Source organism: Phyllostomus discolor, chromosome 12, assembly GCF_004126475.2.
Source record: "Phyllostomus discolor isolate MPI-MPIP mPhyDis1 chromosome 12, mPhyDis1.pri.v3, whole genome shotgun sequence".
In the NCBI taxonomy this organism is placed as follows: Eukaryota; Metazoa; Chordata; class Mammalia; order Chiroptera; family Phyllostomidae; genus Phyllostomus; species Phyllostomus discolor.
In genome coordinates, this window is record NC_040914.2 from 17,760,414 (window position 1) to 17,782,911 (window position 22,498).

At 54.4% G+C, this 22,498-nt stretch overlaps 2 protein-coding genes across 2 annotated transcripts; both read right to left on the reverse strand.

Annotated features, from left to right (window-relative positions):
- Nucleotides 1-7,049: 7,049 nt before the first annotated feature.
- On the reverse strand, nt 7,050-8,567 carry CCDC8 (coiled-coil domain containing 8). The gene is given in 5 exon segments (XM_028529108.2): nt 7,050-7,827; nt 7,830-7,884; nt 7,886-8,231; nt 8,233-8,357; nt 8,359-8,567. Coding segments are annotated over 5 exon segments (1,182 nt in total). The 5' UTR covers nt 8,428-8,567; the 3' UTR covers nt 7,050-7,240.
- A 6,392-nt stretch (nt 8,568-14,959) lies between these two features.
- Nucleotides 14,960-18,263, reverse strand: LOC118497589 (paraneoplastic antigen-like protein 8C). The gene is made up of 2 exons (XM_036012447.1): nt 17,150-18,263; nt 14,960-15,880 (listed from the first exon to the last, which is right to left on the reverse strand). Exon 1 carries the CDS (start codon nt 17,766-17,768, stop codon nt 17,151-17,153), a length of 618 nt encoding a protein of 205 aa, XP_035868340.1. The 5' UTR covers nt 17,769-18,263; the 3' UTR covers nt 14,960-15,880; nt 17,150.
- Nucleotides 18,264-22,498: the final 4,235 nt, after the last annotated feature.

A 22,498-nucleotide genomic window follows, 5' to 3' on the forward strand; every position in this document is an offset into this window, starting at 1 on the left:
CCAGATCGGTGTCCTGAGACCCAACAGACCATAGACTCGACACAGCTGTCAAACAGCTGTTTGTGGGATTAACACTGTCAGGGGAACTGAACCTAACTTGATCACAACTGTATGTGTCAAGGACGGGTACTCAGTTGGATGGATGGATGGAGTGATGGGGGGGAAATTGAATGAATGAATGAATGAATGAGTGGCAGGAGTGGTGCTGCCGAAGGCTGCCTGTGGTAGCTGTGGAGTCCAGGGTTTGAAGTCTGAGAAAACCTGTGTTCACTTCACTTCCTGTCCTGCTGCTGCCCAGCTGTGTGGGCTTGGCAGTTCCTCATCTGGGAAGTGGTTTGTTTGTTTGTTTGTTTGTTTTAAACAATGGGCAAGGTTACAGTTTCTTTTCGTTTTTAAAGAATTTATTTATTTAGAGAGGGGAACGGAAGGAGAAAGAGGGAGAGAAACATCAATATGTGGTTGCCTCTCACGCGCCCCCTACTGGGAACCTGGCCTGCGACCCAGGTATGTGCCCTGACTGAGAGTCAAACCTGCAACCATTTGCTTCACAGCCCATACTCAGTGCACTGAACCACACCAGCCGGGGCATAAAGTGGTGTATTAATAGCATTGTCCAGCCCTGTGACTTCCAGCCTCTGAGTTTATCAGCAGCTTAGATGTGTGACCTCGGAAAATTAAACAAGCTCACTGAGCTTGGCTTTCCTCGGCCGTCTATGTTAGGTCCATCTAGCTGTTGATGTGGAGATTGGGTGTGCGGATCACTTAGCGCCACCCCGGCAAGCGGGAGGGCTGAATTAGTACTTGGTGTAATTGTTACTCCTTTCTCAGTGCCCAGTTGGCCTCGGCCCTGAATTAAATATTTGTTGGGTCAGAGCGCCCTCTGATGGGCACAAGGAGCCACAGCTCAGGGAAAAGGGATAGGGACCCAAAGTTTAAACCGACGATTATTTCATTCTGTTCAACAAACTTCTCTGAGCCCCTTCGTGCTGGGTGGTGCTGGGGACCCATTTATGACAGGACAGTTCCAAGCCCACCCTCCCAGGGCTCATAGTTCAGCGGGAGAGACAGAATGACAGCCCAGAGGAGGCACCTGACCTAGCCCAGGCATTCAGGATGGAGTGAGACCCAGAGGACACGCCAGACCTTTCCCCGCCTCCTGGGCCGTGGTGAGATGCTGGACTTTGTCTCGAAGTTACTGAGGAGCCATGGTAAGTCCTGAGCTGAGGAGGGACAGGGTCAGAGGTGAAGTTTGATGGGAAGGGGCGACTCCTGGACAGGGGTGGGACCTGGAGGAGGGGAGGTGTCAGGGTAAAGCCCCCGGCTTCCAGGAGAGGGAAAGCCTCAGGCCAGTCCCAGTCTAAGGGAGGATGGGGCGGTCTCCAGTCTGAGGCCACACCCACTCCTGCCTAGAGCCTGGCCTACCCGGACTTCCCCTCCAAACCCCTCAGCCCGGAGGAAAGTTCAAGTTCCCCAATGCCCACAGCAAGTCGTGGCCCTTGGAACAGGCCCGTGTCTGCCAAGGGTGACAAGAAAAAAAATATTGGCACCAACCTGGGAAGGGGGAGAATGGCGTGTGTATGCACGCACACGCGCAACAAAGATGAGTGTGGGAGGGAGCTGGGGTGTGTGTGTGAGTGGGTGATAGGGTTTGTGAATATGTGAGAGGATTTTAGCATGTGTGTCTGTGTGCAAAGGTGTGTGAGTGTGTGTACCTGGGTAGGTGGGTGTGTAATTGTGTGGTGTGTCTGGGTGTCCGTGAGTGAGTGTGCATTCACGAGACTGTGACACGGACTGACGTGAGCCTACTCCACATCTTAAAACTTCCACACTTGCACTTGTCCCTGAAAGGAGTCGCCGCCGGGAGTTTGTACGTCCTGAACCTGGTCCCAAAATTTGGGTGTTGCCCTCCGTAGAATCCCTGCGTATTGGGGCCTCCCAAGTACAAGGTCAGTAACTTCTCTTATTGCATAAAACAAATGAACACACACAACCACCCTTGGAAGAACGGAAGCCAAGAGTGGATAGGAAATAATCTGAGAGAACAACCATCCTTTTAAAGAAAATCCATGTAGGTTTATCTAAACCCCACTTCCTAGTTCAGCTCCCTTCCCGCTGTTTCACGTTCTCACCCACCGGCGGAAGCCAGACCAGGTGCCTTTTCGGGGCCGACACTGGGGAAAAGGCCGAAGGCAGGTTTTCTCCCTCATCTCCCGGAAGAGGAAATTGAGGCTCGGGAGGTGGAGGAGAGCTCGAACAGGGTCTGTCCAACAGCAGGGTCTCTCTAGTCACCGCCGCCACGCCCCCGGGAGGAGCAGAGCGGATCCGCCAGGCTGATGCCGCGGAGCTTCTCCCGCTCCAGGACAGACCCTCCCCAGCCCCGCCCACACACCACCCACTGAGGCCTACCCTGTCTCGGCCTCTTGGCGCCCTTAGGCACGGCGAGGGGTGCCCCCCGACTCCCTCGTGTGTGACCAGGTCTTACAACCGTGGGAGGGAGGAATGAGGGGCCCAGGTACAGAAAGCAAGCTGCGCCCGCCACCCACAGCAAGCAAAGATCGCTGCAGTGGCGTCCGCCCACGCGAGTCGCAGCGCACGCTGTGCCCACCAGGGGGCGCTCCAGGACCGCTGGTTGAAGACGCGCGGTGGAGGGCGCTTCCCCAGCGCTCAGTGAGCCGGGCTAAGTAACTTGCCCAGACTGCTTCAGCTCTGAAGCCGGGAGGTGAGATTCAACACTAATTACAAAAATAAAAATGACTCTTTTCTATAGTTCCTATCATATTCCAAGGACTGTTTGAAGCGCTCAGGTTGATTTTTTTACATTTATTTTATTTTTTATTGAAATACACATAACAAAATTTACCATCTTGGCCCTTTTTTAAAATATATACATATTTTTTTAGCCCTGGCTGGTGTAGCTCAGTGGATTGAGCACGGGCTGCGAACCAAAGTGTCGCAGGTTCAATTCCCAGTCAGGGTACATACCTGGGTTGCAGGCCATAACCCCCAGCAACCGCACATTGATCTCTCTCTCTCTCTCTCCCCCCTCCCTTCCCTCTCTAAAAATAAATAAGTAAAATTTAAAAATATATATTTTTTAAATTTATTCTTAGAAGGGAGGGTGCCCGGTGCCCCCACACGGTGGCTGCTGTTTTCAGCTGTTGAATGACTGACGGGCCGGATGGACCACGCGGGCTTTGGCGGACCGGACCCAGATGTGCCCAGCGAGGCAGGTGCCGGGACGCTCCCGCCCGGCGGGAGGGAGCCTGGGGCACGTGGAGCAGCGCCTCGGGTCCCAGGGGCAGCGACGTAAAGGCCCTGAGGTCCCACCCGCACGGGCTGTACGAGGAGCCCCCAGGCCCTTCAGCAGCGGGTTTGTCCCCGCGGGGCCCGGAGGTGCCCGGGCGGAGAGGAGCGCGGTCGCCTCCGGTGGGAGAAGGAGGCGGTGTCCCGAGGAGGCCGAGGACCCGCGCGCGCTGGGCGCGGGGGCCGCAGCGGGAAGCAGGGCAGACGCAGGCAGACCCCGCGGAGCGTCGTGGGCGGGGGAGGGCGGACGGGTACTGAGCCCCGAGAGCAGCGCGGGGTCCGGCGTTGGACAGCGGCGCCCGCGGGGAGGAAAGGCCGGCGGGCGGGGCGTGCGGGTGCGGGGCAGGAGGGTTTGCAATCGGGGGAAGCCCTCACTGGGAAGATGGCAGTAGGTGCGAGGCGAGGCAGCGGACACCCGAGGGAAGCGCACTCTGGGGCGGGAACGGCCGGTGCGAGAGCCCCGAGCCAGGGTTGCGCTGCCCGGGGCTGAGTCACCAGTCGTCACCGACCCCTCCCGAGCCAGGCTTCCGAGCTGGGCTTGTGTCTCTGTGGAGTCTTCGGCGTAAATAGATTTGAGGGGTGTGTCTCTATTTGCTTCTGTGGTTAGAATAGGTTTGGGAAAATAGGGTGAAGGCAGGTTTTCACCCCTATTTCCTGGAAAAGGCAACTGAGGCTCAGAGAGGCAAGGAAGGGCGCTCAGTCCCCGTCCTACCCCAGGGCTCCCTCGCAAAGCCGCAGACCGTTCCAGAGCAAGAGGCGGGGGCGCCTTGGGCCGGAATCCCATGTCCTACCCAAACTCGACCCCAACCCCGGCCAACCCTGTCCCGGCCTCTCAAACCGCTCAAGTGCCGAGTGTGGTCAGCTCCTGAACTACTGAGAGGGAAGGTCAGGGGATCCCGGAGCGCGAACAACGCCCAGCCCCCGGGAGCAGGGGGTGACCGTCCACATCAGCTGCAGTACCCGAAATGACCATCCGAGGGCGCTCTAGGACCGCTCGTTACATCTGCTCTAGACAATGAATGGCCCAGAGCCAGAGGCTCCACCTGGCCTTTGACCGCCAGGCTGTAGAAAGTGGACATTCCTGGAGGGCAACGCTGCTTCAAGTGAAGTCCTAGTAGCAGCCGCATTAACATCACCTGAGGACTTGATAGAAATGCCTGTTATTGGGTCCACCGTAGACCTACAAAATCATTTGGGGCTGGGATCAAGCAATTTGTGATTTAAAAGTTCCTTCAGGTGATTCTGATGCACGACCAGGTCTGATTAGGGTCGCGGTTCTTAGCGCCGCCGGCAGCACATTGGAATCGTCCCAGGTGCACATTGGAATCACCCCGGAAGCTTTAGGGCTCTCGGTGCCCCAGCCATACCCCGGACCAGTTCTGTGCGAACCCGAGAGTGCGGACTGGGCATGCGTGTTTGAAAGCTCCCAGGTCATTCCACGCAGCACCCAGGATTGGAAACCCTTGCACTAGGAGTCCCAATCCGGACTGAGATGCCTCCTTGAAATATTAATATAACAGGAAGAAGACGATATGACTGACGTCTGTTGGGGCTAATTTGAGCTCTAACACATCAGGTCTTCTTCAATCCTCTCAGCCATCCTAAGAGGAAACGGCTATGATGCTTGCTCTCTCCGATGAGTACGTGGAGGCACAGAGAAGTTAAGTAACCAGCCTGAGGTCACATAGCTTGCAAGGGGCGGTGCTGGAGGTGAGATGGGCAGCCTGACTCCAAATCCCTCCTCACTCCGTCCCCCCTAACGGTTTCCTCTCTTCCAGCCACTCCATCATGGGGCCTGGGAAGGGGGATCCAGAGAGTCCCTGCTTGTGCCGCGATGGCATCTTTGTGTCCGTATTCCATTGTTTTCTCTTCGGTCACATTGAAAGGCAGGTGTGGAGACAAAGCTCCTGGCGCGCCCTCTGGTGGTCACGGCGGGCGCCGCAGCTGGTGCGGCCTCTACCCCACTCCAGAGTTGTGGGTAGTGGGGAGTTTTCTGCCAACTTCCTCCCTGAAAATCGCAGCACCTATAAAACCACCCCAGGAGGCACCTACAGGCTGCATTTGGGGGCTGGGCCTCCACTGGCACCATTTGAAACCCCCTTGGATTGAAAATAACATTGAAAGCCCTGCTACCATCTCAGGCTACTCAAGGGTCCTTCCACCGGCAAGACCTGGCTGGACGTTCACGTTGGGGACGCTGGGGACAGTTGGGACAAACTGAGAATCAGCAGTGGGGGGGACAGATTTGCCCAGCGTCTGAGCCTCTCTGGGTGCCTCTCGCCATCTATGCTCCCAGCTCCTTTCACCTTTCAGCATCCCCGGCAGGCCAGACCCCTCCCCCACCCCTGGAAGGAGGCCAGAGGCCCCTATTCCCCAAACCGGGCAGTAGCCCCAGCTGGCCCCCACTGCCACCACCAAGCTGGCTTCCAGAGTCCTCACTGGCCACTTCAGAGACAGCTCCACCCAGTTTAGTTATTCCGCTGCTGCGCCCTGTCCCCCCAGCCCTCCCAGTAGAGCTGAAAGCTTCTTCTTGCGGGGCTGTGAACTACACCCAGTACAAAGGGGTTCTCGGCTTAACGGTAAGTGGCACCCACATAACCATTTCCAGGGGAAGGGGTGAGAGAAGCCATATCATGCTTTAGTTCCAAGGGAAATAACCAAGAAAACTCAGGCCAGGCAGCCACCAGAGTCAGGAGGACAGAGCTGGCCTTCAGATACCTTCTTCCGTGAATTTCCGTTTCTTCTGCAGTCAGCAAAGCTGGGGCGTGGTCCTTGCCGTCTGCTTCTCTCTGGTGGGAGGTGGGGGGCACACAAACAAGACAGAGAGATGTCCCCAGCCACCCAGTCTCTCCCAGCAGTAATCACAGCACACTCCACACTGCTCCTGACCGCGCCTTCCCCCACCCTGTGTTCACTGCCGTGATTTGTCCAGCAGTCAGGCTGCCCCAGATGGTTGTGGAGCTTGATCAAAGCATATTCCTGGGCCGGCCGGCCAGTGCTGGCAAACCCACAGCTCTGGCACGAAGGGCCCCAGAACCTGCACTCGGGGGCATCCCGAACGAGTCTTCTGTGCCTTGTCAGGCGTGTGGAGTGTCTGCGCTGCAAGCACTGGTCCTGCAGAGCCCGAGGGACCCAGCAGCGCAGGCATGGCAGTCAAAGTGACATAAATGCAGGTCACCCTCCTGAAAGGTGGAGGGGACACAAGTGCATGACAAAATCACCCTGGAGCGTTCTTCAGCTGCCAAGTCCAAAGCAGAGAAGAAAGTTTGTGAACATTTTTATTTACATATTTACATGTTGTAAGTTCCAGGAGGCTGTCAATGTGCAGGAGAAAGGGGGATGTGAAAGGGGGTGAGGGCCCTGGCTGGTGTGGCTCAGTGGATTGAGCATAGGCTGCGAACCAAGGGGTCGCCAGTTTGATTCCCAGTCACACATGCCTGGGTTGTAGGCCAGGTCCCAGTGGGACCCACCTGAGAGGCAACTACACACTGATGTTTCTCTCCTTCTTTCTCTTTCCCTTTCCCTCTCTCTAAAATGGATAAATAAAATATTTAAAAGAAAAAAAGAAAGGGGGTGAGGGAGGAATTTTTTCCCCTGGCCCGGCTCCCAGTTTCAAGCTGAGCACCTAGAGTTGCACTTAAGGAAGTGAATGCAGCCCTATTGTGCGGGGGTTTTGTTTTGTTTTTGTTTTTGTTTTTTTTACATTCCTTGGGTTACTATAAAGAGTCTGTATTTTTTTAAAAAATCAATGCATGAAAGAAACATTTAACAAGAAAGAAAGAGGGGTGTTGGGTGGAGATGTGTGGGGCGCTGCCCGGCCCTCTACTCCACTTTCATGTGTGGGGCAGAAGGAGCATCCGTGTCCAGTGCAGAGAGGGGGACGTGCCCTGAGTGGCCCACAAGGTGGCAGGCGCTCTGTGGCTCCCATGCCCTCTCCTCACAGCAGGTCCTCTTGCTCTCCCCGCTCCGCTGCTGCTCTGGCCTCTGCCCTCAGCACTCGGAGGCTCCTGGCCTCGCCTGCCCTGGCGACTCTCTTGGGCAACCGGGGAGTGTGCCAGAAGGCTCTCCGGCGCTTGAGAAACCACGAAAATCTCCCTCGGGTCTGGAACCTCACCGTCTTCACCTGCTTGCGGGCCCCAGCTCCTGGGGCTGCTCCTGGGGCCGCCCGGGCAGCTAAGGCTTCAGCGTCCCGGACAGCTGGGGCCTCTGCCCCCTGATTACGCACAACACTTGTCCCCTGGTCAGCCATGGCCTCCGCCCTCTGATCGCTTGCAGCCTCCACCCACTGAGTTGTGGATGCTGCTTCCTCCTTCTGGAGCAGCCTAAACGAGGCCCAGCTGACCTTGGACCTCCACCGCCTTGTGCGGGGCTCAGGCAACGGCCCATCTCCTGCGTTCCCCACGTTACCCCCCTTGATTGGCGCTACCTGGCACCCCCTCCCTCTCACCCTGGCGGAGTCCTGCTGGGCCTCTCCCACTCCAGGGCTGGACCTGGGCGCCCAACCCTTCACCCTCCGCTTCAGCTTCCCCAGGACACCTGGCTGACACACTCTCGCCACCTGTCTGCTTTGGTGTCCGCGGGGGCCCGGGTTGCCTTCAAACGCGGGCAGTGAGCTGGGCTTCTCCTCTGAACACCGGAGGAAGGCCTCCACCAGTTCCTCCTCATCCTTGCTCTCCAGGTCGCTCCCCAGGAATTTGCTGCCCAGGTAACTGACGGGCATTTTGCGCACCTTCCTGCCACGCCCAGGGCTGCGGTGGCCCTTGCCACCCTCCTCTCTGGAGGTCTCGAGGTCGCTGAACTCGCTGTCTCTGGCGTCGCTGGCGTCGCTGCCGTCATAGGTACCCACGACCAGCCGGGGAGGAGGGGTCACCATCTGCTGGACTCTCCTCCTCACTCAGGGCTCCCTGGGCTTTGGGGGCTGCTGGGGTGCTCTTCTCAATGAGGTGGGCAACATCCTCCAGGGCTCGGCCTTCTTCCTCCAGAAACTGGCTCAGCCGCTAGCGACATTCCGCCTCCTCGCTGGCAGGCTTGGAGATGACCCTCCAGACGCCCCCCCGCCCCCTGCGCCAGCCTGACCTCGCGAGGGACAAGCAAACTGTCTGCATCTTCCCCGATGTGCAGCATCCCCGCGGTGGCGTCCCCCTCCGTGCGGAACACCTTGCCGAGCTTCTTAAAGGTCCCCACGGGCTTCAGGGCTTCCACGACGGCGTCCAGATCCACATCTTTGCCGACGTCCGAGGCGCTCCGGAGGAGCAGGCAGTCGGGGGAGGAGAGGAAGCAGCCCCCCACGCGGCTTTTCTCCAGGGTCCTTAAGATCTCCAGAGTGAAATCTGGGGTGGGGAGGCCCAGGAGCCCACACTGCAAAAAGCCCCTAGTGTGGGGGTGGGAGTGGGGGCGGCGTCCCCGCTGTGCGGCCGGGAGAGTCTCACCTCTCCAGCAGGGATGAGCCGACACTTCCCATTTCTCCGCGGGCGACAAGTTTCCGTCTGGTCCAAGGCCCGCTCCCCCGACTACTGGTGGGAATCAGTTTTCAGGATACGTACGTGAGCCGGGGTGAGGTCAGTCCTGAGGTTCAAAGCCCACTGCCAGCTGAAATCGTGGTGTCTCCGCCCCAAGTTGGGGCGCATGGGCTCCCCGCGATCCCTTCTGCCCCGGCACCAGGGGCAAGCCTGGAACTTGGGGGAGGACTTCGCAGACAAAGACAGCCCAGCCGTGGCTATTCAATGTGGCCGAGGCGCTTGGAGGAGGCAGCCCAGTACCCCCGGGAGGGTCTCCCGCCCCTCGGCAGGCTGCCACCCATGTCCAGGCTGGCCTTGGCGCGCCTCCCGTCCGTCTCCCTGCCCGCGCGCGCCGTGCGGAGCTCCGGGGCAGGAAGTTCCCCCTCCCCCTCCCCCTGGGCGAGGCCCACCTTCCCCTTCTCATCTTACACTCCCTGACACGGGGAGACTGACAGGGGGGCTGTCCACTCTCTTCAGGGCGCCCTCACGCCCCCCCTGCACGGGTGTGGCCGCGCCCCGGGCCTCGCGGGGGCGCTTCTTCCAAGCGGACCACTTCAGCACCTTCCCAAGAAAGGCAGCGGTTTCCAAAGCTGCTGCCCTAAACAGCCAGGCCCGCTGTGCTAGCGGGACCGCCCCCTGAGAGCCACTGACACGGTATATGACCACTTTGAGTTGACACGACTCCTGGTCCCAGACGTGTGGGTGGAGAAGGCGGTACCAGGGTCCCAGCCCCTAGCGCGGGCTTGGCTCTCAGTAAGTGCTCAGTAAACATTTCTGAATGAAATGAATGAACGAACCTAATTGTTGATTAGTAGAGACTGACTCGATTTTAGGATGTCCTCTGGCAGTGAATTACTGAGCACCTATGAAAAAAAAAAAAAAAAAAAGAAAGGATAGTCAGGTTTTATGGAGCAACACCGAAGGATGAGGCACCTCCTTCAGCGCTTTCTGTGAAGTCCTCACCATAACATTAAATATAATATGACGATCATTCCCATTTTATAGGCAAAGAAATAAATTACTTGCTCAACATCCCATGGCCAGGAAATGATGGTTTGCATACGAATCAGTCTGGTGAGTGTGTGTGTGTGTGTGTGTGTGTGTGAGAGGGGGGGGGAGAGCGAGCAGGCCCAGGAGCGTACACCTACAAGCACCGCCAACAATGGCTATTTCTTGGGAGGGGGGAGGGGGCTGGGGCCCCACAAAGGGGGCAGCGACAGGCACTTTCACTCCCTATGTTTTCGGATTGCTTGGAGTTTTAGCAATCAAAAATGTTAATTAAGAAATTAAATGAAACCGAAGGTCCTCAGATTCGGCCACACACCCAGTGGGTCGGGATACCTGGGATGTGGGGGCCAGGGTTTGCGGTCTCCCAGGCAACGCTGAGGCAGCCAGCTCCGCAGCCACAGGCAGAGCACATGGGCGTGGGCACGTTGGCAATAGTAACAGCAAACCCCTGCGGAGGGTTCTCCTGAAGCCAGACACCTTGCGGTGTGCTGAATAGGCCTGCTGTGAGTCCTCAGACCTGTCTTCTTACAAGTGGAGAAACTGAGGCTGGCCCAACATCGTACACCTCTAAGGTGAACGTGGGCTCTGGGATCACCAGCCCGGCAGGCTCAGAAGACCCAGCGGATCCTCATCAGTTGCCTGCATCCTCGGGAACGCCTCTTCCCCTTTCGCCCCCTGCAATCCATCCCCACCCGGCAGCCGGAGGGACCTTGTAAAAACGTAAGTCAGATCTGTCTCCAGCCTTTTTAAAGTCTTCATCGCAGCCAGAGTGCGACCCAAGCCCCACCATCACCCACACAGCCCTGTTAGGTCCCCCCCACTTCCCTCTCCCTCCCTCTCTCCACTCCACTCGCCACCCCTGCCTGCTCTTTACCCGTCCCTCCCGCGCACTGAGCTCGCTGCCAGCCTCAGGGCCTTGGCACTGGCTGTGCCTTCCACCTGGAAGCCCAGCTCTCACCTCCCCTGACCATCTCCCTCTGCCCTCCCCCATCCACAGCCCGGAGTCCTTAACCCTTCCCAGGCCACCAACCCTTCCCAAGATAAAATGTTTCCGTGCACAGAACTGCGTCTATAAGATTACAAGGGAAACCAATTATAGTGACATTCCAACAACAGCAGAAAAAAACAACTGTAAAATGGTGACTTTAATACATGATATAAAAATGAACACGTGTAATTTTATTTAACTCAACATGTGCAATTTGATTGGACTCCTGAAGGAACCAGGCAGAGGTTTACAGCAAGAAGGAAGGAAAGGGAAGGGAGAGCAGGGAAAGAAGGAAGAAAGGAAGACGCCTGGGGCTTGGGGGAAGGTGAGAGTCTCCGCGAGGCCTTTGCACATTCGTTGGCTCATTCCGGTTGCTTTCCCTGCTGCGCAGCTGGGTCCTTAGGCTTCGCTGGATTCTCTCCTCCTCCTCACCAGCTCCATTCAGGCCTCCGCGTTTGTCTCCCCCGGACCTCCCCACTGCACCCCTCCTGCTCGGTTTCTCCCCCACCCCCACCCCAGCCTCCCAGTGGTCTCCATGGCAACACGGAGACCTGTTCAGAAGCAAGAGTCCGCTCTGAGAGGGTGAGACCCCGGCACGGGGTGAGGGCCCGGCAGCGCCTCTTCTCCGCTCCTCATCCCTCCCTTAGGTCTGATGCCCTGGATCTTTATCCCTGAGAAACTGCTTCCTAGAGGCCCTAACATAAACCCCCCTCGGAGAAATAATGGCGTAAAAATCCAAATCTGAGCCCCAGCTGGTGCAGCTCAGTGGATTGAGTGACAGCTTGCAAACCAGACTCTGGTTCAATTCCCAGCCGGGTCACCTGCTTGGATTTTGGGCCAGGTCCCCAGTAGGGGGTGCGTGAGAGGCAACCACACACTGATGTTTCTCCCCCTCTCTTTCTCCTTCCTTTCCCCTCTCTCTAAAAATAAATAAATAAAATATTTTTTAAAATCCAAACCAGAGAAGTCAAGAAATGACTTCACAAATGAGACATTTGGGTTGTTTTTTAATTTTATTTTTTGTTTGTTTGTTTGTTCGTTTTTGGTGGAAGGAGGGGAGGGTTATCCTAGAACTGAAAACCTCAAATGTTCAACATCTTCACAAAACTTGCGAACCCCTGAGCAGCTCTGCTGGGGGTGTCTTAAATTGCCCAGCTCCCTGGCAGGGCACATCCCCCTCCAGGCACCCCAGAAGAAAAGGATAATTATTGCTTCCAGTTTTATATTTGTTGAAAAGAAACACAAAAATCAGAAAAGAATGGGAGAAGAAAACAAAACATGGCCCAAATCTCTCCACTCAGCTTCACTTGGTTGCCATTATTTGAAAATTGGTATTACTAAAAGTCACACACACACATACTAAGAAAACACTGAAGTTACAGAAAGGGGTAAAATTAAAAACAAGCTGCTCCCCACCCCCCGCAAGCCTCCAGCCTCACCCTCTCCAGAGTAACCACAGTTAAATATCTGTACTCTTCCAAAAAAAGCTTACTTTAATATCTGTGTAATTCTAGGATTTTCTCCACAGCACATTTTCACATTATTCTAAGTTATTCTCACCACAGCACTTGCCACTTCCCATTTTCGTATATGTTTATTTATTGTCTCACCGTATCACAACATCGGCCCGGGGAGACGGGGGCTATTTGTCTGGGTTGTTCACTGCGGAATCCCCAGCCTCCAGAACGGTCCTGGCAGGTGCTCAAAATATTTAGTGAGTGAGTGAGTGAATGAATGGATTGCGTTAGATCTATTACTATAAAACTTTCTCTCTCTTTTTTTTTTTTGCTTACTAGCCTGTGTTGGTCTTCTGCACCCCAGTTTTCTGTTTTTCCTGGCAGCCCCCACCTTCATGAACACCGGGAAGGCGGGCGCACAGGAGTACTCGCTCTGACTGAACGCCCACTTCGTCCCTGGCCCCGTGTGTTTCTCTCTTAATCCTGTCAACCCCTCCTAAGAAAGTGTCATTCCCATTTCCCAGATGAGAAGAACTAAGGCCAAAGAAGGCCACGCCACTAGCAAGTGGCAGAACTGAGCTTTGAATCACTTAGATTCCTCAGATTTTTAACCCCCACACTTTTTTCAAATTTTATTGATTGATTCGAGAGAGAGGTTTACTGTTTCACTTAGTGATAAATTCGTCGGTAATTTTTTTAACTAGGTTTTTAAAATAAGATTTTATTTATTTTTAGAGAGGGGAAGGGAGGGAGGAAGAAAAGGAGAGAAATATCTCTGTGAGAGACGTAGGTTGCCTCTCGCACGCCCCCAGCTGGGGACCTGGCCCGGACCTGGCCTGCAACCCAGGCTGGGAATAGAACCAGTGACCTCTCCATTTGCAGGACTACGCCCAGTCCACTGAGCTACGCCAGCCAGGGCTGCCTTTCCGCCTGGAGCAGACCCTTAGAGGACTGCCCATCTCTCCTCTGTTTCTCGGCGAATCCTGAAGAATTTCTGCCTGGCTGTTTCCCGAGGGCCAGGCTCTGGCTCTCCCCAGCCCCTGAGAGACCCAGCCCTGTCTCAGGGGCACAGACCACGGTCATCAGAACCATCAGAACAAGAGGGATTTCAATCCCTCTCGAGCTTTCCCGTGAGACCTTAGGCGAGTCACTGAGCCTTTTCGAGTGTCACTTTTCTCATCCATGGAATGAGATGGTCGTGTTAAAAATGCAGGTTCGTAATCACTTATCTCCTCTTCTGAAAGCCCAAAACTTGAACCCCCCCCCCCAAAAAATAAACAGACAAGCGCTGGGAGGCACGATGTAGTGTGACGTGAGGCTGTGTGTAGTCTTAATTTAGTTTGCCACATGTCAATATCCCACAATTCCCTGCAGAATTCTAATGAGTTTGGTTATGGGACCTGCCTAACTCTCCCGGGTGGTGGGGGGAGGGGGGGAGAATTACACAATATAAGAGACAGTCACTCTATCATTTTGCCAACATCTGGAATTCTGAACCACATCTGGCCCAAGGATTTCCCATGAGGAGTTGTGGACCTACAGCGCCACCTCTGGAGAGGTAAGAAGAACGAATGAATTAATGGTATGGAGGACTTTGCACACTTCCCAGAACGCAAGACAGCTTTACAATGTTTATTCCAGATAAATGGTTTCACCTTCCCTACCAGGGGCTGGGAGCCCGCGGAATAGTGTGTTCTGTTGTCCCTGAGATCTCATGACACCCCTTTTTAAAACAATGCAATGCAGGGAAGTCATTTTCAGAACATTTCTTAGCAGACAGATTGTTTTTCCAAATGAAATTTAACAGGGTTCCCCCAACATATCAAAGAGCAAACTAATTGCATTAGCATACGTTTATTTTATGTTGGTACAATACAGCATCAACCACCAGGAACAATGAAGAGTTTTAACTGAAGCCACATTTGAAGCCGGGGGGGGGGGGGGGGGGGGCGGGGGGCAGTTCGCAGAGGCCAGCTGCGGCCTTCTGTTGGCCAGCATGTACAGTTTACTGAGGAGTTTTTGTTTAGGATCTGCTCTGCCAGCGATGTCTTGCTTCACACAGATAAGTGGCTTCATATGGTCCCAGTTTTGCACAACAGCTTGCATTGCGATCTCAGGAAACTCTTCAGCTGGTCTGGAAAAACTCCAAAGAGAAGTGGTAGGAGACTTGGGTTTTATGGGTGACATCGAACCCACTCACATTGTGTGTGGGAAGCACCCAAAACCCACGATAAGCACGGATACAGTGTTAGTACCACAATACGATGATAAGAAATGCCACACTGCCCCTCGTTACTATACACAACGATTATGCCCTGATGGGAGAACTGCATGCAATGAACAAGTATGCCTGAGGTTGTGTTACAGTTTATTCAAGCCCCGATTCTGAGGAAACAGTGAGCACAGTAATACAAAGTTCCATGAGTGGGAGTGGCCAGGCCAGAAATTTACCGAAAATAAAAAGGTCAGTAGAGAGCTATAAACGTCTACACCAGAGATGCCCTCACAAGAAGTTCAAACATATGTGTGGGGAAGGTGGGAAAAGCTCTATCCCAACCACCGCACAAAAGGAAAAAGTATTGAGGCTTAAGCATAGAGAGTCAGCTTGGGGAACAGACTGAAATCGGTCTTCTGGGTTTTAGGTTGTTCCAACGCAAATGAACTCTAAAAATTCCTTCTGTGTTTTGACCCCCTGCTGGGAATCTAAAAATTCCTTCTGTGTTTTGACCCCCTGCTGGGAATCCAAGGCTGTAAAAGCACTCCCGACTGCCTGAGGGTGGTCCCTTACCCGCTCCCAGGCTGCCCAGGTGGGGTGTAGAATGAGACATCCACCTATGGGTTCTGCTGGGGGTGAGGGTGGGGGGGGAAATGGGGTCACCTCTCAGAAATAAGACAGGGGGTAGTTACTGGAATTCACAGGTGTGATTACCCATCCACAGGAATACACTGGGGGTCTCCAGTGTTACAGTTTGGTTTGCAGTCCAGCACTCAGTCCACTGAGCCACACCAACCAGGGCTCAGTGTCACAATTTGATAGGTAAAAATCTGAAGTTACGTTTTTGAAAAGAAAATCAGTTCAAACCTTTGCAGATCCCTGAACTGATGAAAGTTTGCAAATTCTCAGGTCAGACACTGGAACAAGGGCCCTGTCTACCCACAGCGTTTGGATTTAATGTGAATGAGGTTTTTTTCTTTTCTTTTCTTTTTTGTTCTTTATCATCACAGGGACCTTGGAGGCTCAGGCTTAATATTGTTAATGGATAACTCCTGAATGTGACCTCCTAATTATTTACCTCCCTGTGGACCATTCCCGGGAAGTCTCTTTCGTCCTTTAGAGAGTGGAGTGTGCCCCTCCCCCCAAGTGAGAGCTTCTGGGGTTTAAATTGCGGAGCACCCTGCCCTCCTCTCACGCGCCAGCCAGAGCAGAAGCACCACCTCGCCCCCTCCCCCGCTGACCAGCCCTGCAAGGGAGACCCAGCGTGCAGAGATCAGGGACAGCCGCTCAGTCACACACGGAGCAGTGAGGTCCGAAGACGAGGCGAGCAGGCAGGTTTCTGCTCGTCACATGCAAACCAGGGCGGCCCACTCCAGGCAAGTCCATGCCAGAGGTGCATCCAAACTACATCCTTTGAAAAGACAAAAAACAACACTAGACTTTGCGATGGCTGGACTTCCAGCCGGGCCTAAAGCTAGAGGGAGGGGATCTGTGCCTCCTTCCCCACAGGGCACACCCAGCAAGGGGTGCAGTCCCCAATATCACGCAGGCCATGGTCCCGGGAGGGTGGCGGAGGGGACAGTGTGACCTTTCCCCCCTCCCCCTGGAGCCCACTCCCTGCCACTTGCTTCCTGCTTGGCTAGTCCTCAACCGCATTAGACGACCTTCTGCAGAACCTTGGTGTGGCGGACCCAGTTTCTCTCTGCTGTTTCCCAGCCAACACCTGCAGACATCGGGTGGGCAGGGGAGGGCACGCAGGCTCCATGGCAACAGCCCAGACACGCTGCTGCGCTCCGACTGCGACTGCGACTGCGCCTGCGCAGATGGTCCCGCAGAGTCTGTGGGTTGTTAGCCTTTGTTTCCGGGTCTTGGAGATCCTTCCTCACTCAAAAGTTATCTTCACCCACTCAAATAGTGCCCACCCACCCACACACTTCGGTGTCAGCCCCACAACCACTCAAATATCACCCACTTGAACTCCTGTATTACACATGTTCAGATGCCACGCACACGCTCAAACAGTACCCACGCGCACTCGTGTCCCTGTAACGCAGGTGCCACCCGCACCTACTCAGCTATTTAACAGCAGTGCCGTGAGGACAAGGTTTGGGCCTGTTTTGTCCCCCGCTGTGTCTCCGGTGCCTGGAACAGTGCTGGATACACTGTGGACACTCAGGAAATGTTTGTTGAATGAATGACTGACCCACACTCAACCATATAGTACCCGCACCTACCCAAATGGCGCCCACGCCCACTCAGGAGTATCCGAGGAGCTCAAAGGCCCCCACTCACTGTGGATGCGATGAAGGCAGGATTTGTTCCCTTGCGCGGCCCCAGACCCTAGAGCGGTGCCCAGGACGCAGTAGGTGTGCCATAAATGTGTACAGGACGAAGGAGTGAGTGACCCACGCCCCACGAGGTGCTGGCCACACCCCCTCCGATGTCACCCACGAGTTAACTCAGATGCAAATGCCGCCTTCACTCACGCCAGTCTGATGTCACCATGCTCACCCCGATGGTGCCCGTTTGCATTGTTTCCCACTCACTCCCGTGTAAGGCCCACCCTCACTCCCACGGTCCACACCCACTCGCCTTCCCCAAACTCGCTCAAATGGAACCCACCCTCCCACAGGCATTACCCACACCCACTCGTCTGCCCCCCGCGCCCACCCCCAGCCACCTCACAGCTTCTTGTCAGACGCGTGGTGCCGTCGGCGGTTTTTCTTCGGCTTCCGCTTGCCCCTCTTGCCGTCCCCAGCCTTCCTGTCCTTGTCCGCGGGGCCCAGAGGCGGCGGTGCCCCGTCCAGCCCGGCAGCGGCCCCAGCCCGGGGCGTCTCCCCTGGCCTGGGCGCACAGCACTGTCTGGCGGGCAGCTCTCTGGGGCGCGTCCCGGTCGGGCAGAGCTCCTGCCTCAGGACCCGGGCCACGTCCTCCACCGTCCTGCCCTCGCTCTGCAAAAAGAGGTTCAGCTTGGTCAGGAACTCAATGTCCTGCTTCCGGGGCATGTAGACCACTCTCCACATGCCGCCCTTGCCCTGGATCTCCCTGGGGATCGCGGAGTAGTTGATGTCCTCCATCAGCCTAACGATGGCCGCCTTGGTCCTGTCCTCTTCCAGAAAGGCCTTCCCGGCTACTTCGAACTTGCCCAGAGGCTTCAGGGGGACCCTGATGGTCTCTTCGAATTCCTCGTGGCTGCAGTCCTCCGGGATCCCCAGGATCATCAGGGACCTGTAACTGTCCACCTCTAGGGCCTGGCACCCGTGCTCCAGCAGCGCGATGTCCTTCACGCCGAACAGCATCTTGCCCAGTTCTCGGAGGCAGCAGTATGCCCGCTGGTGCCCACCCGCGCCACCTTGGGGGTCCACGAAGTGATCCAGGATGCCACGATCCCTTCCTGAAGGCCACGTGCGAGAGACGGGCCTCCCAGGCCCAGTGTGTCCACCTCCGTCAAGGGTGCCCCAGGCGCTGCCCGCTGGGCTGCCCGGTGTGCAGTCCCCGGTGACAACCCCCAGGAGAAGCCTCGTGGGAATTCCCAGGGGCTCAGGCCGCAGGAAGCAGAGGCGGGTGTCTGCTGGCTGGCTCGTGACCCCTGCACAAGGCCGCGCCAGGCAGGGTCTGGAGATGCTGCGCGCGCTTTCTTGGCGGTGGTCTCCGAAGGCCTCAGCAGATCTGGGGCCGAGCTCCCTGGGGCCGCTGCCACCGTGGTGTCGCGGATGGAGGCCTGGCTGGTTCCTTGCAGCTGGCCCACAAGCAGGCCTGGGTGCCCTGGGACCAGGCTAACAGGAGGATGTGGCCGCTGCACTTGCTCCCGCAGTGACGTCACCGCCTCCTCCCGCGCTGCGGCCCAGCGGTCTCCATGGCAACCAGGAGAACATCGCCTCTGCCATTGGCCAGGCCTAGCCGCCTTGAAATCAGAGTCCAAAGGGGTCATGTAGAGGTGAGGGGTCAGTTACCAGCTTTTAGGAGGACCCTCTCCCTTTATCCTTCAGGGAAACCGACTGATTCTGGGGGAGAGGGGACAGGGAAGATACAAAAGGAGCCTGAAACATCTTCTTGGGTCAGAGAGTAAGGAAATGCTCAAAGAATAATGAGAACAGGTGGAAAGACACTGAGTTCACTTGAAGGGCTCCCGCCGAACAAATGTGAGACACTCAGAGCATCAACGTTACAGTTGGGGGTAACATTATAACCCTTTTGATACAGAGAGTGTCCATGAGTCCATGTGGATATAAGTAGATGGACAAATGCAAAATTTGATGGAGGAATGTGGGATTTTATGTTATCTCCTATATAACTTATGACGTAAAAAGAGCAAAAGTATCTTTACGGTGGAATGTCCTTGTTTGTAGGGCACACTCACTATCATGTTCAAGGATATCATCCAGAATGATCCACCAGATGGGCGATTTACCCTCAAAATGGATTCAGAGGGAAAAAGCATTCTTTGTACCATATCTGCGACATTCTTATAAGTTTGTGATTACTTTTTAAATTTTTTTAATAAAAAAGAAATGTCTTGTCCTGGCCGGTATTGCTCAGTCGGCTGGAGCATCTCCCCACAAACTGAAAGTTCACAGGCTCCACTCCTGGGCAGGGCATGGGTTTAGGTTGTGGGTTTGGTCCCCGGTGGGGGCACATTCGAGAAGCAACTGATTGATGTTTCTCTCCCACCTTCTCTCCTCCCTTTCCCCTCTCTCTAAAACCAATAAGCATAAAATCCTGGGTGAGGATTTTTAAAATATAGTCCTGTGTATGTGGCCGCCTTCACAAAGTCCACTCTTCCCCTCCCTACACCAGTAATAAAAGCCATGAAGTTTGGGTCTGACAGTCTCCAGATCCCCAGCTCCAGAGATGAATGACTTAAATTAATCCTCCTGACCTTTCCCCTTTGCCACTTCTGAGCCTCTTCCCCCATCTTTTCTGAGTGACAGGCTCAGAAATGGTCACCCAGGTAACCAGGGCCTAAGCCAATTGGAGCCTTCTATCTCCCTAGTCAAGAGATTGGTTAAGATCTGGGCTATGAACTCATTGTAATTAGAATAAAGTTCAGGGAAAGGAGAAAAAAAAGAGAACGAAGCTCAGGACTTTTGTGACTAGTTATGAGGAAGACACCCGTCTTGGAACCACGAGGGCATCGGTTTTGAGGATGGACTCTGTACCCCAAGGAAGGCTGAGCTCAGGGAGTTATCGAGAAACCATGGCATCATCCTGACGTCATCATGGACCTCCAGATCAAACTACGACTGGCACTTACTCCCTCTGAAGCTTTGTTTTTTAAAGATTTTATTTATTTATTTTTAGGCAGAGGGGAAGGGAGGGAGAAAGAGAAGAAGAGAAACATCAATGTGTAGCTGCCTCTTGGGTGCTCCCTACTAGGGACCTAGCCCACAACCCAGGCATGTGCCCTGACTGGGAATTGAACCAGCGACCCTTTTGTTCCCAGGCAGGTGTTCAATCCACCGAGCCACACCAACCAGGGCTAAAACTTCATTTTTTTAAAACTTTTAAATTCAAATGCAACATACATAATAAAGAGAGCACAAAATATAAAAGTGAGTGGCCAAGCCACACATTCTTCCTCAGCATCCTGCCTCCTGGGCCCACATATTTGAACTGACAGCGTGCCATGCTGTTCCCTGAGAAGGAGGTGCCTTATTGTGTCACCTAGCTTACTCCTGTTCTCTCACTCCGTTGCTGTGTGACCTTCAGTGGGCTAATTTCCCTCTCTGGGCAGTGCAGTGATTTTGTCTTGTCTAATGTAGCTAAGTTGGGCCTGTGTACTCTAGAATACCTCCCCCCTGGGGGCTCTGGCAGAGAGTTGTCTAAAAGAGAAGTTCACAAGAGACTTAGAAAGCAGGTGTGAAGCAGCCGCCGTTACAGTGGGAAACTCTGAGCAGGGCCTGGGCGCTGCAAAGGCTCATGGGTGTTGTCACCACCCTGCTGGCCCCCTTGTTAGCTTGGGGCAACACCGGGCCTCAGCCCCACCTGCGCCTGCTGGCTGTCCTCTTCCAACTTCTGTAAATTTGGGGCCAGGCGCCTGGGAAGCTCCTTGAGGGCGGACACCAGCTTCTCCTGCAGGTCACACGTGGAACTGAGGTTGGAGGTGGCGAGAGACACATGGGACTCGCAGGCTGTTCTCATGAGTTCCAGGCTGTTCTTGGAGGTTTCAGTTTCCCAGCTACCCAGCCAACTGGCCAGAGACCTAGAACCCAAAACCAGTTCTAGAGGCAAAAACCCTCAGAGAATTTTGCACCTGCAACCCTCTGCTCCCTGGGTGGTAACTCTTCTGGTGTTCCCACCACCCCTTTCCAGCTACGACTGCGAAGATCCTGTCCCTGTCATAAGTTCCTGACCTGTGTCACTCACAATGGGCCTGTTTCTCTGCTGAGTATCAACCATCCTTTATGAAACAACAGCAAGAAGGGAAATGTGCCCTCTCATCTAGGGGTTTTAGGAGCCAGCTCTTTGACGGTGATTTCTCCGAAGTCTTATTATGACATTAAAAAGTCACATGTGGCTCCACTACGTAACAGTGTCCCTGTTCATGCAAAGATGATTTTCCCTCAAAAGATGAGTAAAATTGGCAGCCAAAATATTTGCCATGGGGGCCCTGTCCCGGTGGCTCACTTGGTTGGAACATTATCCCGTACACCAAAAGGGTACAGGTTAAATCCTTGGTCAGGGCACATGCCTGGGTTATGGGTTTGCTCCCCTGTCAGGGTGTGTACGGGAGGCAACCGATCAGTGTTTGTCTCTGACGTGTCGCATTGATGTTCTTCTCTCTCTCTCTCTCTCTCTCTCTCTCTCTCTCTCTCTCTCTCTCTCTCTCCCTCTCCCCCACACACACCCTCCTCTCTCTGTAAACTTAATGAACATATCCTCAGGTGAGAATTAAACATACATACATGAATATGTATATTTGCCATGGGGAATATAAATTGGTGCAGCCACTGTGGAAAACGACATGGAGGTTCTTTCAAAAATTAAAAATAAAACTCCCGTATGATTCAACAATTCCACCTTGGGGGATTTATCTGAAGGACGGGAACCTGATTTGATGAGACATGTATATATATCCCAGTGGTCACGGCAGCATTGTTTACAAGAGCTAAGACACGGAAACCACCTCCGCGCCCATCGATGAGTGAGTGGATAAAGGAGTGGCGTGTGTGTGCAATGGAAAATCATTCGGCAACAAAACAAGAAAGAAGTCCTGCCCTTTGGAACAACACGAGCAGACCTTGAGGGCATTCTACTCAGCAAAACAAGACAGGCAGAGAAAGGCGAATGCCATACAGTCTCACTTGCGTGTGCAATCTTTCTTTAAAAACCCAAACTCACAGACGCGGAGAACAGACTGCAGCTGCCAGAGGCAGGGTAGGAGTGGGCGAGACAGACACAGGTGGTGAAAAGATACCACCTTCCAGTTACACGATACACAGTTCCTGGGGCTGCAGTGCACGACTACAGCTAATTGTGCTGCATTGCGTGTCTGAAGGTTGCTAAGAGAGTAGATCTTCAAAGTTCCATCACAGGGGAAAAACTTTGTAGTGAAGGGTGGTGATGAATGTTTTAAAAACTTGCCAGGGGTTTCTGATGCCCTGGGGCTTTGTGGCACACATCTGGGCTAGTGCTCGTTCCAAATTGAGAAGCAGGTGACAGAACAGTGCATTTATTTGACCCCCGCTATTGACTGAGATGGTTCTTTGTTCCAGGCCCCAACGATGTGCTGGACAGGCCTGAGGGAGTGAGACAGGCTCCACTTTCAGGGGCTCAGTCCAGTGGTGGCAGCAGGCTGGGCCAGCCTGTGCACAGTCAGGGAGGGAGGCCCCAGAATTATCACAAAGGTGTGTTCTCATCCTTGCTGTGGGGCTTGCAACGCAGGGCATGCTAATTGGGATGTGTTTTGCCAAAGTTTTTAAATAAATAGTTGTTTATTTTTAGAGAGAGGATAAGGGAGGGAGAGAAACATCAATGTGCATCACATACATGCATCTATTGCCTCTCGGTGTGCCCCCTACTGGAGACC

What these genes read in the sequence shown, in the direction of transcription:
- LOC118497589 (XM_036012447.1), bottom strand. Translation starts at nt 17,768, where the DNA reads ATGCTGTTCGGCGTGAAGGACATCGCGCTGCTGGAGCACGGGTGCCAG.